The 15,901-nt window shown below is 41.6% G+C and overlaps 1 protein-coding gene across 7 annotated transcripts in view; it reads left to right on the top strand.

The window, feature by feature from the left end:
* SLC6A17 (solute carrier family 6 member 17) overlaps positions 1–15,187 on the top strand; it is a 39,793-nt gene extending 24,606 nt beyond the window's left edge. Inside the window, exons 8-12 of one of the 7 annotated variants that reach the window (XM_030221250.1) lie at positions 2,069–2,252; positions 3,519–3,678; positions 5,349–5,511; positions 10,354–10,378; positions 14,579–15,187. In XM_030221250.1, coding sequence (XP_030077110.1) covers positions 2,069–2,252; positions 3,519–3,678; positions 5,349–5,511; positions 10,354–10,378; positions 14,579–14,922 — 876 coding nt within the window. In that variant the 3' untranslated portion in view covers positions 14,923–15,187. The other 6 variants (XM_030221244.1, XM_030221249.1, XM_030221245.1 and 3 more) reach the window with 6 other exon arrangements.
* Positions 15,188–15,901: the final 714 nt, after the last annotated feature.

Genomic DNA, 15,901 nt, shown 5'->3' with positions numbered 1-15,901 from the left:
TGAATTCTTTGCTTCGGTCTTCACCGAGGAAGATTTGGGTGGGATACCGGTGTCGGAAATGGTATTTCAAGCGGACGAGTCGGAGAAACTTACTGACTTCACGGTAAACCTGGAGGACGTAATGGGTCAGTTCGGCAAACTGAAGAGTAGCAAATCTCCTGGACCGGATGGTATTCATCCTAGAGTACTGATAGAACTGAAAAACGAGCTTGCGGAGCTACTGCTAGCGATATGCAACTTATCCTTAAAATCGAGCGTGGTACCGGAAGATTGGAGGGTGGCCAATGTAACGCCCATTTTTAAAAAAGGCTCCAGGGGAGATCCGGGAAATTATAGACCGGTGAGTCTGACGTCGGTGCCGGGGAAAATGGTAGAGGCTATTATCAAAAACAAAATTACAGAGCACATCCGAGGACATGGATTACTGAGACCAAGTCAGCATGGTTTTTGTGTGGGGAAATCTTGCCTGACCAATTTACTTCAATTCTTTGAAGGAGTGAACAAACATGTGGACAAAGGGGAGTCGGTTGATATTGTGTATCTGGATTTTCAAAGGCGTTTGACAAGGTACCTCATGAAAGGCTACAGAGGAAATTGGAGGGTCATGGGATAGGAGGAAATGTCCTATTGTGGATTAAAAACTGGTTGAAGGATAGGAAACAGAGAGTGGGGTTAAATGGGCAGTATTCACAATGGAGAAGGGTAGTTAGTGGGGTTCCTCAGGGGTCCGTGCTAGGACCGCTGCTTTTTAATATATTTATAAATGATTTAGAGATGGGAGTAACTAGCGAGGTAATTAAATTTGCTGATGACACAAAGTTATTCAAAGTCGTTAAATCGCGACAGGATTGTGAAAAATTACAAGAGGACCTTACGAGACTGGGAGACTGGGCGGCTAAATGGCAGATGATGTTTAATGTGAGCAAGTGCAAGGTGATGCATGTGGGAAAAAAGAACCCGAATTATAGCTACGTCATGCAAGGTTCCACGTTAGGAGTTACGGACCAAGAAAGGGATCTGGGTGTCGTCGTCGATAACACACTGAAACCTTCTGCTCAGTGTGCTGCTGCGGCTAAGAAAGCGAATAGAATGTTGGGTATTATCAGGAAAGGTATGGAAAACAGGTGTGAGGATGTTATAATGCCGTTGTATCGCTCCATGGTGCGACCGCACCTTGAGTATTGTGTTCAATTCTGGTCGCCGCATCTCAAGAAAGATATAGTAGAACTGGAAAAGGTGCAGCGAAGTGCGACTAAAATGATAGTGGGGATGGGACGACTTCCCTATGAAGAAAGACTAAGGAGGCTAGGGCTATACAGCTTGGAGAAGAGACGGCTAAGGGGAGACATGATAGAGGTATATAAAATAATGAGTGGAGTGGAACGGGTGGATGTGAAGCGTCTGTTCACGCTTTCCAAAAATACTAGGACTAGGGGGCATGCGATGAAACTACAGTGTAGTAAATTTAAAACAAATCGGAGAAAATTTTTCTTCACCCAACGTGTAATTAAACTCTGGAATTCGTTGCCGGAGAAAGTGGTGAAGGCGGTTAGCTTAGCAGAGTTTAAAAAGGGGTTGGACGGTTTCCTAAAGGACAAGTCCATAAACCGCTACTAAACGGACTTGGAAAACTCCAAAATTCCAGGAATAACAACATGTATAGAATGTTTGTACGTTTGGGAAGCTTGCCAGGTGCCCTTGGCCTGGATTGGCTGCTGTCGTGGACAGGATGCTGGGCTCGATGGACCCTTGGTCTTTTCCCAGTATGGCATTACTTATGTACTTATGGAAGGGGGTGGGGGAGTGAATTCAGCACAAGCATCTGGAGGATTGGACAGGGCACACTATGCATATGTTTGTTTCACACAAAATTGAAATTGAACTTCTGCTAAAATTAATTCAATTATTTCAATTTTAGTTGTAAAAGTGCTAAGCATAACTTGAATGATAGTTAGTGTGAGTCACCATGAGCATTGTTAAATGGCAGTAACTAAAAGGGAAGTAGAAAACCTACTTCTTGCCTAGATGTAATGCATTTTTTCATTCTTCTCCCATACAGGCTGTGCAGGGAACAGGATTGGCTTTCATTGCATTTACTGAGGCAATGACCCATTTCCCAGCCTCTCCTTTCTGGTCTGTGATGTTTTTTCTGATGCTCATAAATCTGGGCTTAGGCAGCATGATTGGAACCATGGAAGGGATAATCACTCCTATCAGTGACACGTTCAAGGTGCGCAAAGAAATCTTCACAGGTAAGTGCTGGGCTTGATGAACCATTGGTCTTTTCGCAGTATGGCGGTGCTTATGTTCCTCTCATGCTCACCAATCAGATTACCCCTCTCATCCTACAATTCCATCACCACCAATCTTCACCAAAGAGGTACCCAAGCCCCATCAATCATTTAGATATTCCCGCTTTCACCAATCATGAAGCCCCACCACCTCTCTCACCCTTACTAACCAGAGTCTCTCTCGCCTCCACCAATCAACAGAGCCTCTCCTAGCCCACCAATCACAAACCCCTATATCTCCAACCAACATCGGACTGGAGGAGTGGCCTAATGATTAGCCCAGTGAGCTAAGATCCAGGGGAACTGGGTTCAATTCCCACTGTGGCTCCTTGTGACCCTGGCCAAGTCCCTTAACTCTCCATTGCTCCGGGTCAAAAAACTTAGATTGTGAGCCCATTAGGGATAGATAAAGTATCTGTATGTAATATGAAGACCACTTTGGTTATGTTATACAAAGGTGGTATAGCAAGAATCAAATAAATATAAAAACTCTCCTGCTTCCACCAGCCCCAGAAACTTCACTTCCCTACCAATACCAATTAAAGGACCTTGCCCCATCTCCACTATTTATAAATCCTCTAGAATCAGAATCCCTTACATCTCCATTAAGTAATCTCTTCCAGAGCGAGCCTCTTCCATTTCCCTCAATTACAAAAGCCCAACAACCCCCACCAGAGTGCTTCCCATCTTTACCAATGACAAAGCTTCTCCTATCTCTACCTGTGGTAGTTCCTCTCCCACTTCCACCAATCATAAGGCCTGCACCATTGTACTCAACAATCACAGCTTTCCCCAGCCCTCCATCATTATAAGGCCTATCCCAGCTCACCTACTTGAACTTCCCCATTCCACCAATCACAGTGCCTTTCCCACTTCCATTGCTACAGAATCTTAACTACCCTACCAATCATAGAGGCCTTCCCATCTCCACAAATTCTTATGTCACTTGCACTTTCATCAATCACAGGGCCTTTCACACATCTACCAATCACAGGACCTCTTCCACCTACTCCAACCACAGAGCTCCACCCACTTGCACCAGGTGAGGAACCTCTTCCACCTCTACCACAGAGTGTTTCTTCCCAGCCCTTCCAATTACAGAGCTTCTTGGACCCCCATTAATTACAGAATCTGTTCAGTGCATGGGAGAGAAAAGATGGTACTGTATTTAAAGTAATGGGAATGATCTTGTTTCCTTCTATTCTTTCTCTCTTCCAAATGCTGCAGTCAGCTGTTGTGTTTGCGCCTTCCTACTGGGTTTGATCTTCGTGCAGCGCTCAGGAAATTACTTTGTGTCCATGTTTGACGATTATTCAGCCACACTGCCGCTCACCATTGTGGTCATCCTAGAGAACATTGCAGTTGCTTGGGTTTATGGGACAAAGAAGTAAGAAAACTCACACAGATCTATAGCTGCCATAAGGACCAGCCTAAGGGTATTTGACACCCTAAGCAAAACTTCAGCCATAGTCTAGCATCTCCTCTTCTTTACCCCCCCCCCCCACTCATAGTCCAGTATCTCCTCCTCTCCTTCCTTACTACCTCCCATGTCCAGCATCTCCCCTTCCCTGACCCCTCCCCCATAATTCAGCATCTCACATTATCCTCCATATCCTATATCATCCCTTCCTTTCCCTACCACCCCCAATGTCCAGCATCTGGCCTTTTTTGCCCCCTCCTCAGGTTTCCCAACCCTTCTGCATCTTTCCCCTTCCCGTCACCCTTCTACCTTCCACACTATTTCCATGTTCTGCCCAAGCCTATATCAAAATATAGCATGGTATGGGGCCTTTGAACATCCAGACACACTCAAGCCCTGCCACATACTGCGCTCTCTGATAGAAACTTCATGTCAGAGGAGTGGTATCTGACAGGGCTTAAGCATACACAGGTGCTCAAAGGTTCCACCGCTGCACTGTCTGCCCATGAATTTTGCCTCCGTAGGCGGATACCTAATCTGCCTGGTGGTAGGGCTGTCATTTCATCTTTGGGTTACCATGTCCTGGGCTTCACCTGGTTGCTAAAGTATAGAAAGATACAATCTGTGTGTGCAGATCCTGGCTTATAGGAGGCTTCGGCACTGATGCTGATTTTGAATTTGGCTTCTTCTTAACTGCTAATGAAGTACTCCAGAAATCTTGTATGTGTGTGTTTTTGAATAGCACTTTACAAGTTCAAGACACCAAAAAAGAATGCCAGCCCTGTGGTTACTTGAAAAGTGTCCTGGAGATTTAGTTCTGGCAATATGGCATTCCTAGTCCACTGTACTCTGCACCCTATCATTTCCCTCACAAACCTTCATTTCATCCATACCTCACTAACTTCCTCCCTTCGTCCACTCAATGTGTCCTGCCTGATTATTGTTCTGCCTCCACTGCACGTCTCTTACCTCAGCTTCTCCTGACCTCCCTATACCAATGTCTGCCTTACACTACACTCATTCATCCTCCCCTATATTAGTCTGTGTGGAATGAGTGAGGTGTATAATGGAGTTGATATAGTGTCCAGCTGTCACTGTCTAGAGAAGTCACATAAAGAATCCCAGTCTCCTCCTCATCCCAGGACAGAGCTGGCTTAATCATTAAGCAAACCAGACAGGTCACCTAGGGTACCAGCTTCTACAACAAAGAGCAGCTACAGTCACAGTAAAACAGCAAATCCTGACAGACAACTCAAAGAACTGTCTACCAGCACTTACTTGTGCCCACTTGGAGGGGGGTGGGGGGAGAAGGAGGGTAATTTGCCAACAACCCACTTATCTGGATAAAATAGCCTTTTACCCAGGTAAATGGTTTTTGCAAATTGCCCTCAATAGGTAATGTACATCCTATGCAAAATTTAATATTTAAAAGCATGACCACCATCTCTGCATTTTACTGGATTGTTCTGGGAAAGGTGAAGGAGTAACCATGAGTGTTGAGTTTAATTATGAAAATCTCAGGAGGGAGCCCGGGGATAAAAGGCTGAAAGTTTGCCTAGGGAGTCTAATACTCTTGCACCGGTCCTATCCCTGGGATATTGAAATCATTCTTTTCTTGTTCTCACATTTGACTCTAGATTCATGCAGGAATTGACAGAGATGCTGGGTTTTTGCCCATACCGGTACTATTTTTATGCATGGAAGTACATCTCACCCATCTGCATGGCAATGCTGCTGTCAGCCAGCCTTATCCAACTGGGGATTAGCCCTCCTGGGTACAACGCCTGGATAAAAGAAATGGTTAGTATGGATCTTGAGCACATTCACCACAGCACGTTTAGTAAGTTGTGCCCACTTTTCCTCTGAGTTTCTGCAACTCAATATTAATTAAGAACATAAGAGTAACCAGACTGGGTCAGACCAATGGTCCATCTAGCCCAGTATCCTGTTTCCAACAGTGGCCAATCCAGGTCAGAAGTACCTGGTAGAAACCCAAAGAGTAGCAACATTCTATGCTACCAGTCCCAGGGCAAACAGTGGCTTCCCCATGTCCATTTCAATTATGGACTTTTCCTCCAGGAACTTGTCCAAACCTTTTTTAAACCAAGATACACTAACCGCTGTTACCACATCCTCCGGCAGCGAGTTCCAGAGCATAACTATTCATTGAGTGAAAAAATATTTCCTCCTGTTTGATTTAAAAGTATTTCCATAACTTCCTTGAGTGTCCCCTAGTCTTTGTACTTTTGGAATGAATAAAAAAAATCGATTCACTTCTACTCATTCTAAAAAATCGATTCAAGTCTACTCATTGCTTTCTCATTGCCTAACAGCTCTTTCAATGTGTTCATGTAGACTTATAAAGCTTGAAAGAGAATGTTATATGCAGCTTGAAATAGAAACCCTACCCAATAACAGGGAGGCAAACGCTCTTTTTTTCATGTTCTCTGTGTCCAGCTCCAATTGACTGCGGAGCCCCTAGATACGATAGATCGGATTCCTGTCACAAGTATTTTGATGCCTGTTTTTTCTCAGTCTTTATAATATACAATTTGCACCACTGTGCATTAGGGAGAAACTGCGGAGTAAAGTCAAGTTCACTAAGCCACTCGGGTAGACCACTGGTAGCTCTGGCAATTAACCCCTAATTACCACCACTCTACCACAAGTCTCACAATATATCTCAATATTAGATCATGGTTTTTCTACTGCATGATAATACTATGGATAACGGGGTTACAAGCTACCATAATCAACAAACAGCACAGAATTCCCATACTTGTCACAGCAAGACAATGCCCCCACCCCCACCAACTGGAAAGACCAAATTATAAAAACCAAAACAAAGCAGAGATTAAATCAATACCAAAAAGATAAGCACAAATAACAATTGCAATGGCCACAACATTAAAAAAAAAATAGAACGCGGAGTCATTTACAGACTGTTAAGAACACCATCATCAACATTAATACATATGTACCGATTCCTATAGATTACAAAAATGCAAGATCAGTGGTTAACAAGTCAACCATAATTAGAGACTAGATTGAAACCGAGCAATTAGGTATACTATTCATAACAGAAACATGGCTGCAAATACGAGATGACCAGGTACTGCTTGACTTATGCCCACCGGGATATTAAAAAAACACACATCAATAGAACTAAAAAGAAAGGAGATGGGGTCACCTTAATATATAAATCCTTCTTTACAGTAGAACCATAGCTGAACATATATCCCCTGTGATTGAAATCATGGCATGCAAAATCACAGACTCAAGATTAACTGATCAAGTATGTGGTATACTTTTCTACCGCCTGCCTGGAAGATGATCCAACGCCCAAGACAACTTCATGGACTTCATATCAAACATTTGCACAATCTTCTCAAATGTCCTTCTACTAGGTGATATCAGTCTACATCTAGACAGCAACATGATGCCAACACCAGGCTTCTAACAAACTTCCTGAACCAATGGAACTTCAGGACAGCACCAGCCACCTCATCTCATGTAAAAGGTCATCAATTAGACATACTACCTTACAGACTCTTAGTCAATAACAACCATATAATAGAATGATAACTGGCAGAGGTGCCATGACCATGACAAGCTCATCTTCATTCTTCAATGGAAAGAGAATGACAAAAACAGAGAGCCGAGGACACCACACACTGCCCTAACCAGAGGAAAAGTGGACAGCCATAGCTTCTGGTCAACAGTGATAAATGACCAAACAAACATAATACCCACTAACATTCACTTCATGAGAAACTGGGACAAACTAATTGGAAACACACTAAACAAAATAGCATCACTCAAAATTAAAACAAAGAGGAAATGACAACCGCGCCCCTGGCTCAATGAGGAACTATTAGAGATGAAAAACTGCAGGAAACTGGAAAGAAAATGGTCCAAAAACAAATCAGACATGAACAAAACCACACGGAGGAAAGCCATAAGCAAGTACAAACATATCATAAAAAGAGCCAAAGCAGAATACTATAGCACATACATACGCCCAGAAGAGAGAAACATGAAAAAAATAGACAAACTAATAAAAATAATGTACTGAACAGACAAGCTCGGCTAATGTCAAATGAAAAACCACCAACAGCAGACGAGCTTGCACAATATTTAGAGGAAAAAATAATAAAAGTAAGATCAAACCTAGCTGCAACACACTCATAGGTTTCCTACACAAATGTAATCAATAGAAATAAAAGAAAATAAAACAGAGAAAAGAAAATAAGATGATACTATTTTTTTTGGACTAACTTAATACATTTTTTGATTAGCTTTTGAAGTAACCCTTCTTCATCAGATTGGAAATAAGCAAATGTTGATAAATAACAGTATATATTAATGACACATCAAAGCATTCCAGTGACAGTCTCACAGGATGAGGGTGGGGTGGTTTAGGTAAGAGACAGGGAGAGCCGGGTGGATGAGGGACAGGGAGACATGCATGGTGCACAATGGATGTAGAATGATCTTTCTGCTGTCTCCATGTATTTATTGTATTTGTATCTCACATTTTCTCACCTATTGGTAGGTTCAATGTGGCTTACATGATTATGGAGTAAAAAGGTAACAGATTGTATTCAACAAGGTTACAATTGATGTGAAACAGTGAATTCTGTAGTAGATTCATAGCAGTTTGTATAGAACAAAGTTAGAGTTTGTATAGACCTATGAAATTAGTCTGTGTCTTGATGTTGACAAGGTTAGTGGGATTTAATTTAGTTTCAGGTAGACACGTTAAATGTTTGGGCTACGTTGAGCGATGGAAGCTTGTGCCTTTTCTGTCCCCTGTCGTATTTATTGGAGATGTAGTTCAGTAAACTGGATGTTTAAGTTGTTTCAGTGGAGATGAACATCCTGAAAACGTGGGCCTTCAGATGTTTTCGGGAGATTAGATAGTTGTTCTTGAGTTTTAGGTCTTTTGGTAGTGTGTTCCAAATCTTGGTGCAAACATAGGAAGAAACTGCAGGCATTTGTTGATTTATATTTGATGCCTTTAAAACTTGGGAAGTGGAAGGTGAGGTAAGATCTCACTGATATCACTGGGACAGCAAATGGCATGGTTGACCACGAATCTTTGATCCAAGCTCTCACTGGAGAATTTGATTTTTGTTTCCGTAATGAGATTGCATGTTTCTTATAGATTTTTGGATGCTGATCACAGAAATGATATTAAAATGTTTCTGTAATGATGGTTTTCCAGAAATTTACAGAAATTCATCAACACAGCATCACTAGTAAATGAACCATTCAATTTAACCCGTTCAATTATGATGTCATTTAACCCTTTAGGAAATATGAGGAGCCCATCTTTTGCCAATTTATCTTCAAAATACAGTCCATAGGCCACCTTCTTTGTACCAGAAAGTGCATGATTAAAATATTTCCGCAACATTTTGAGTTTTATTTAACCATCAGGTCATGCAATAACCAGCTATTGATCAGGTTCTCCTAGAAGCAATACAAAAAATAGGGCAAAATTATGTCATAATATATTAAAGGTGAACAGTGTTCATTTACTAGTGATGTGTTGACACATGTATTATAACAATTTTCTATACATTTCTGGAAAACCATACGTTGTAGAAAACATTTTATGCCATTTCTGTGATCAGTATCCAAAAATGTATAAGAAACACCCAATCTCATTATGGAAACAAAAATCAAGTCGTCCAGTGTTCTTTGCAAGGTCCCTAACCCTGAGAGATATATGATTAAACTCTCTCCTTCATTTCTTGTCAAAGTAGTGTACTTATGTTAGTTCACGTGGAGGGGCATAATCGAATGTCACCAGCCAAATAGTTCACTGGCAATCTATTGTGGAGGCGGTGCTACAGCTGGCCGGAATGGCCGGCCATCTTTTCTTTCAATAATACGGTTTAGCCCAGCCAAATGCCAGAGTTTGTCGGGTTTGAGATCGCCGGTTTTGTTTTTCAGCGATAATGGAAAAAAAAGTGCCGGCCATCTCAAACCGGCGAAATCCAAGGCATTTGGTCATGGGAGGAGCCAACGTTTGTAGTGCACTGGTCCCCCTCACATGCCAGAACACCAACCGGGCATCCTAGGTGGCACTTAGGATTCTAAGGAGCTTATCTGAGATTGGGTGGCAGAGCCAGCTGGTGGTGGGAGGCGAGGATAGTGCTGGGCAGACTTATACGGTCTGTGCCCTGAAGAGGACAGGTACAAATCAAAGTAGGGTATACACAAAAAGTAGCACATATGAGTTTGTCTTGTTGTGCAGACTGGATGGACCATGCAGGTCTTTTTCTGCCGTCATTTACTATGTTACTATGTTACTTCTAAAACTTTAAAAAAATACAAAAAAACCTCCCAGGTGCATAGCTCCTTTCCCTTGGGTGCTGAGCCCCCCAAATCCCCCCAAACCCACTCGCCACAACTCTACACCATTACCATAGCCCTTATGGGTGAAGGGGGGCACCTACATGTGGGTACAGTGGGTTTTGGAGGGCTCAACACTTAGCACCACAAGTGTAACAGGTAGGGGGGGATGGACCTGGGTCTGCCTACCTGACGTACACTGCACCCATTAAAAACTGCTCCAGGGACTTGCATACTGCTGTCAGGGAGCTGGGCATGACATTTGAGGCTGGCATACAGGCTGGCAAAAAAGTTTTTTATTTTTATTTTTTTAGTGTGGGAGGGGGTTTGACCACTGGGGGAGTTTCGGGAGGTCATCCCCCATTACCTCCGGTGGTCATCTGGTTAGTTGAGGCAACATTTTGAGGCTTGGTTGTGAAAATAAAAGGACCAAGTAAACCCGGCGAAATACTGCTTAATGCCGCTTTTTTTTGTTCCATTATCCGCGAAAGCCGGCCATCTGGTAGCCATGCCCATGTACCGCCTTCGCTAAGATGCTGACACGCCCCCAGAACTTTCGCCGGCAAGGCGGACGGGAACGCGGCGATGCTGTCAAAAACGCCGCTTCGATTATACCGATTTCGGCGCTTTTGAGAGATCGCCAGCCATCTCCCGATTTATGTCGGGAAAATGGCCGGCGATCACTTTCAAAATAGCTTGTTACTCATCTATATGTTACAACTTTGCCTTACCCTTCACTACCAATTATAATGTTCTATTATGTATTGTGTAGTCATTGCAAGTAGTGTACCATGCCATACTTTGTATTGTTACTTGAATATTTTTACTGCTGTAATTGCCTATTGCTCACATTTGATCTATTCTTACTGTACCACTGCCTGAGTGAATTCCTTCAAAAAGGCGGTCAATAAATCCTAATAAATAAATATATCAATAAAAACAAAAGCATTACCAACCAAAAAATAAATAAAGTGATAGCCTAAACAGGACAAATTTAAGACATTTCTTGACTAGTTTTCCTCAGAACTGAAGACTCAAGGGATCAAACTCTGGTTATTTCTAGATTGAATTACTGTAGTTTGGTTTTATTGGGACTTTCAAAGAAAAAGCTGAAGTCCCTTCAATTTGTGTAACACTAGCAGTATGGCTGGTCAGTAGGCTAAAATCTAGGGATTCAGTAAGTTTCCAAGTTTAATATTATTTACTGTACTGCTATACGGACATGCCATCCAGGTGGTTTATAATATTAATGTAAAAAATAAAATATGTGAATGTAAACACGTGATAGAAAGTGAGGAAAAGGGGATAGAACGAATTGCCACATACCAAAAGCGACCTATGGATTGACCACTTCCACAAACAGCTAAAGACCCATCTCTTCGACAAGAATACACAAACATGTGAAATCCCCACACATATCTAGTAATGTTAAGAATGCCTATATTATATCACTATCATGATTTCCATTACCATGCAACCCAAAATACTTCCGTAACACAAATGTCAATTCTCCTCTCATTTCCACTATCCATGATATATTGTAAGCCACATTGAGCCTGCAAAAAGGTGGGATAATGTGGGATACAAATGCAATAAATAAAATAAAAATAAAATAAATTATTTGAGAGAAAAAGATGGATAGAGATATATACTAGGTAAGTTCACATGTCAATCTCAGGAGAATGTGCCCCAAGTGGCTTTCAGGAATGAGGGAAGGATTAGCCAAAAGCATTGAACAGAAAGTCTTGAGGTGTGTTTTAAATTGAGATAAAGATGTTTGTAATCTCAGGTGCAGAGGGAGTGAGTTCCAGAGATGTGGTCCTTGTACGGAAAAAGATTGTCAACTACTACTACTACTACTTTCTATCATTTCTATAGCGCTACAAGGCATACGCAGCACTGTACACCATACACAAAAAGATAGTCCCTGCTCAAAGAGCTTACAATCTAGATAAGACAGTGTAAACAGACAGAACAATTAGGGTAAGGAATAAAGAGGTGAGGATAAAGGACAGGGCAAGTGAGTTAGGAGTCAAAGCAGTGGTAAAGAGGTGGGCTTTGAGTAAGTGATCTGAGAGAGTGCCGTGGCGGAGGGGATACCTTATTGAAATGCAAGAAAGATATGTATGTTCACCTGAAGCTTTCAAGTTTTTGAATACTATAAGAAGTAGTTTATAAGTGACCGATCCTGTGGGTTACAGGAAGCCAGTGGGCAGTTTTTAAGAGAGGAATAATATCGTCAATTTTGCCTGCTGTATTGATAATACAGAGGGCTGTATTCTGAATTAATTGAAATCTTTGCATGTCTTTAATCCTTATACCCTTTTATAGTGAGTTACAGTAGTCTAGTTGAGAAATTACAAACGAATGAATGAAGATAGTTAGCACTGAGGGCTGAAATAAAGGTTGATTCAATCTAATCAGATGAAGCCCATAAAATGTATGATGAACTACCTGTTCTATTTGTGGTCGATAGGTAACATCCATGTCCAATAGGACACCAACAATGCAGGGGGAAGTTATTTGTGGGACTGGACAGTTACACAAATAAATGGGTTGGCTGATATGTTTGACCGTTTGATAGGTGGAGTGCTTTAGATTTATCTGGGTTGAGAACAAGATGAATATCTTTTAACCAGTTTGTTATTAATTGAAGCTTGATATTGATCACAGAAAGTTCACATGTATTAAGGTGACCTAAAGCACAAAGGAATTGGATGCCATCCACATAAACGAATCAGGTAAAGCCAATGGATTGGGCTAAGGTAAGTAGATGGGAGAGAAAAATGTTAAATAAAGTGGGAGATAAATTAAGCCTTGTAGTACCCCTGAATCTGGGAAGTAGGAAGTGGAGACCGCTATATTCTCTATTTTCAAGATATGAGTGAAACCAGTCATAAATTGTTAATTATATTTTATAGTTTAATTATACTTGCTAACCGTTCCAACTAGCAGAGCAGAGCGGTGTACAGACTACTTAAAACAATGGAGGAAGAAGAAAGGAACTAGAATTTCTGATAGAATAGTAAACCATTCACACAAGTAAAAAAAAGAGAGAAGGAAAACTGTCCCAGAAATACCAATGTTCTGTAATCGCTGTAGCAGTAAGGTATGATCGATACGATCAAAACCGGCTGTTAAATCTAAAGAGAGTAAAATAACACAAATGAAGGTGGTGATACGCAATAGGGTTGTTTCTGTATTGTGATATTGGTTTTCACGCAACCAAAGTTAGCTGGTGATGGACTGAAAATTGGCAGATAGCCAGCTGTATCACGTGATATTTGTCATTTGTCTCTAAAGTACTTCCTAATATGGCCCCCTCATACCTGGTGGAGAAATTGACATCATAGGGCCAATATTCACACCGAGAGAGTTAACTCGGCTAACTCCTGTGGTCAGCGCTGAACCCGGATATTCAATGCCAGACTGTTTCCAGTGATGGGCATTGAATATCCAGTTTCTCTTTGTCCGGTTCGAACATAACCGGCTAAGTTGATATTCAGACTTAACCAGTTATTTTCAAACCAGCCAGAGACATCCCGGAAAATTGGTGGATAGCCAGCTATGAGGCATCTAACTGGCCAGGTGCCAATCCTGGCCAGTTAAATGCTTTTGAATATGCGGGAGGGGGGGGGGAGCAAGCATGTGTTCCTGGGTAACAATTATGGTCTTCGCAAGTAGGTTGGTGATGCCTAATGTTCGGGTGCAGAACCAGATGTTCCTGACACGTTCAGGCACCTTAGTTCTGGCATGAGCCTACAAATGGAATTCATAGTGTTGATTGTGTGTTTTAAGGAAGAGGTTGAAAGCATGATTTTTCACTTTGGCTTATTGTTGATTGGATGGAGGATTTTTTATCAACCTGTTCTGTGGTTTCTGTATAAACTGGTGCATTGGTTTTATTTTGTAAAATTACACTGTGCTGCAATGTTACATGTATTTTTTTTGTTTGTTGTTAGCCTGTAATTTTATGCATCTCTTTTCTAAGGAATGTAATCCTAGCTAAGTCAGTCATTCAGCATACATAAATGTCTTCATTAACTTAGTGGTTGTTTTTACATTTTTCCCAATATTAGGCCATCATGCTTGAGACCTGGCACCCCAAATTACATTCCAGGCTCAAAATGTGCTTTATATAGTGTGAGGAATTCATCTTTGTTCCTGGCTTCCAGCATCATTCAACACATATCAACTCATGGCCAGCTGTAATTGCTCTCCCTTGGAATTTAATTTCAGCATATCTGCCACTATGGCCAGGGCTTTTTCCTATTTAAGTTTGACAGGTCCTGGCCCATTTGTCCTACTTATGAGTGGTGTCAGAGATTTCACTTGCTCAGAGGCTTGGAGTTGTTGAAGATTGGGCACTTTTGAGTCTCAGGAGTCTGAAAGTGTGAATCTTGTAGTCATAAATGGCAGTAATTTCTGTTCTTGAATTTTAGCATCCTAATTCACCAGTAATGCTATTTGCCCTTTTCCAGGCTGGAGAGATGTTTCGAACTACACTCCTGGGCTCTGGCAATGCTCATATCTCTGATCATCCTGGCAGTGTTTCCAGTGCCCATGGTCTTCATACTTCGTCAGTTCCACCTGATATCGGATGGCTCCAATACACTGTCTGTCTCCTACAAGAAAGGTCAGATGATGAAGGATATCTCAAACTTGGAGGATAATGATGAAACTCGGTTCATCCTGAGTAAAATGTCCAGTGAAGCCCCTTCACCGATGCCCACTCATCGCTCTTACCTTGGTCCTGAAAGTATCTCTCCTATGGAGATGAGTGGTATTTCCAGTGGACGCTATGGCAGTAACTATCTCATTGCAACCAGCCCAGAATCTGAACTGTAATATATGCTGTTGCCCATGATTAAACCTGGGCCCACTCCACAGTGGACAGTTCATGGCATGTCCACTGAAGAATCCAGCACAACACAAATATTTTCAAAAAAAACTGGAAGTTGTATTCTGTTCCTTGAATTTACTTTTTCTGAGCAACAATTTCCATGTCCTCCAACCAGCTGGTCCTAGAATCTCCCTCTCCTGTTGCTTTGAACGCTAACAGCTGGATTCCCCAAATTTCCCCTTACAAAACCGAAAAAAAGGAACATATCAAAAGTGCAATAAGATTAAGAGAATGTCTCTGTTTTCTTCAAGCCAGCAAAAGAGAAAAACACATCCTTAAACCCCCCCCCCCCCCAATCCACAGTCAAATAAAGAAAATTCTACTGGCTCAAAGTGATTCTTGTTCACCTGGAAAAAGGAGACCCTGCTCCACAAACCCAACCCTCTACATTCTTACGACAAACCAGCTGGTGAATATTTGCACTCTCATGCCCATTATTAATTAGGTTACAATGTTTGCAGACATTTGTTTAGACACCTCTGGAGATCCAAAGTATCCTTTGATTCTGTACCTTCTTGCTGAATTTTAGGAGCAGAAAGTGACATTCTGCTGGTAGTAATGGTGAGCTCAGACCATTAAGTGTCTTAAAAGTGAATGTGATATACAGTATAATTCCAGGAAGCTTTTAAATTCACATTGGTCACATGTAATTCAGCCTTTGCTTGGCTGCACAAAACTATTAAGCTGCGATATCTACATATGTGTTGAAATCCAGACATAAAATAGGGGCCCATATCATGAGATTCTGAAGTGCTACATTGAGAAACATCAGGATTTTTTTTTTCATGAAAAGGCTGGTGAAACTGTAGAATGCCATCCTGGAGTGACTGGTAGGTGGTGGTGAAAAGAGTGATAGAGTTTAACAAGTGTGAGATAAGCACAGAGGATCCTTATTAAAAGTGGAGACAGCAAAATGCACAACCA

The sequence above is a fragment of the Microcaecilia unicolor genome, chromosome 12 (genome assembly GCF_901765095.1).
Source record: "Microcaecilia unicolor chromosome 12, aMicUni1.1, whole genome shotgun sequence".
Taxonomy (NCBI): domain Eukaryota; kingdom Metazoa; phylum Chordata; class Amphibia; order Gymnophiona; family Siphonopidae; genus Microcaecilia; species Microcaecilia unicolor.
This window is presented reverse-complemented; position numbering and strand designations above follow the sequence as displayed.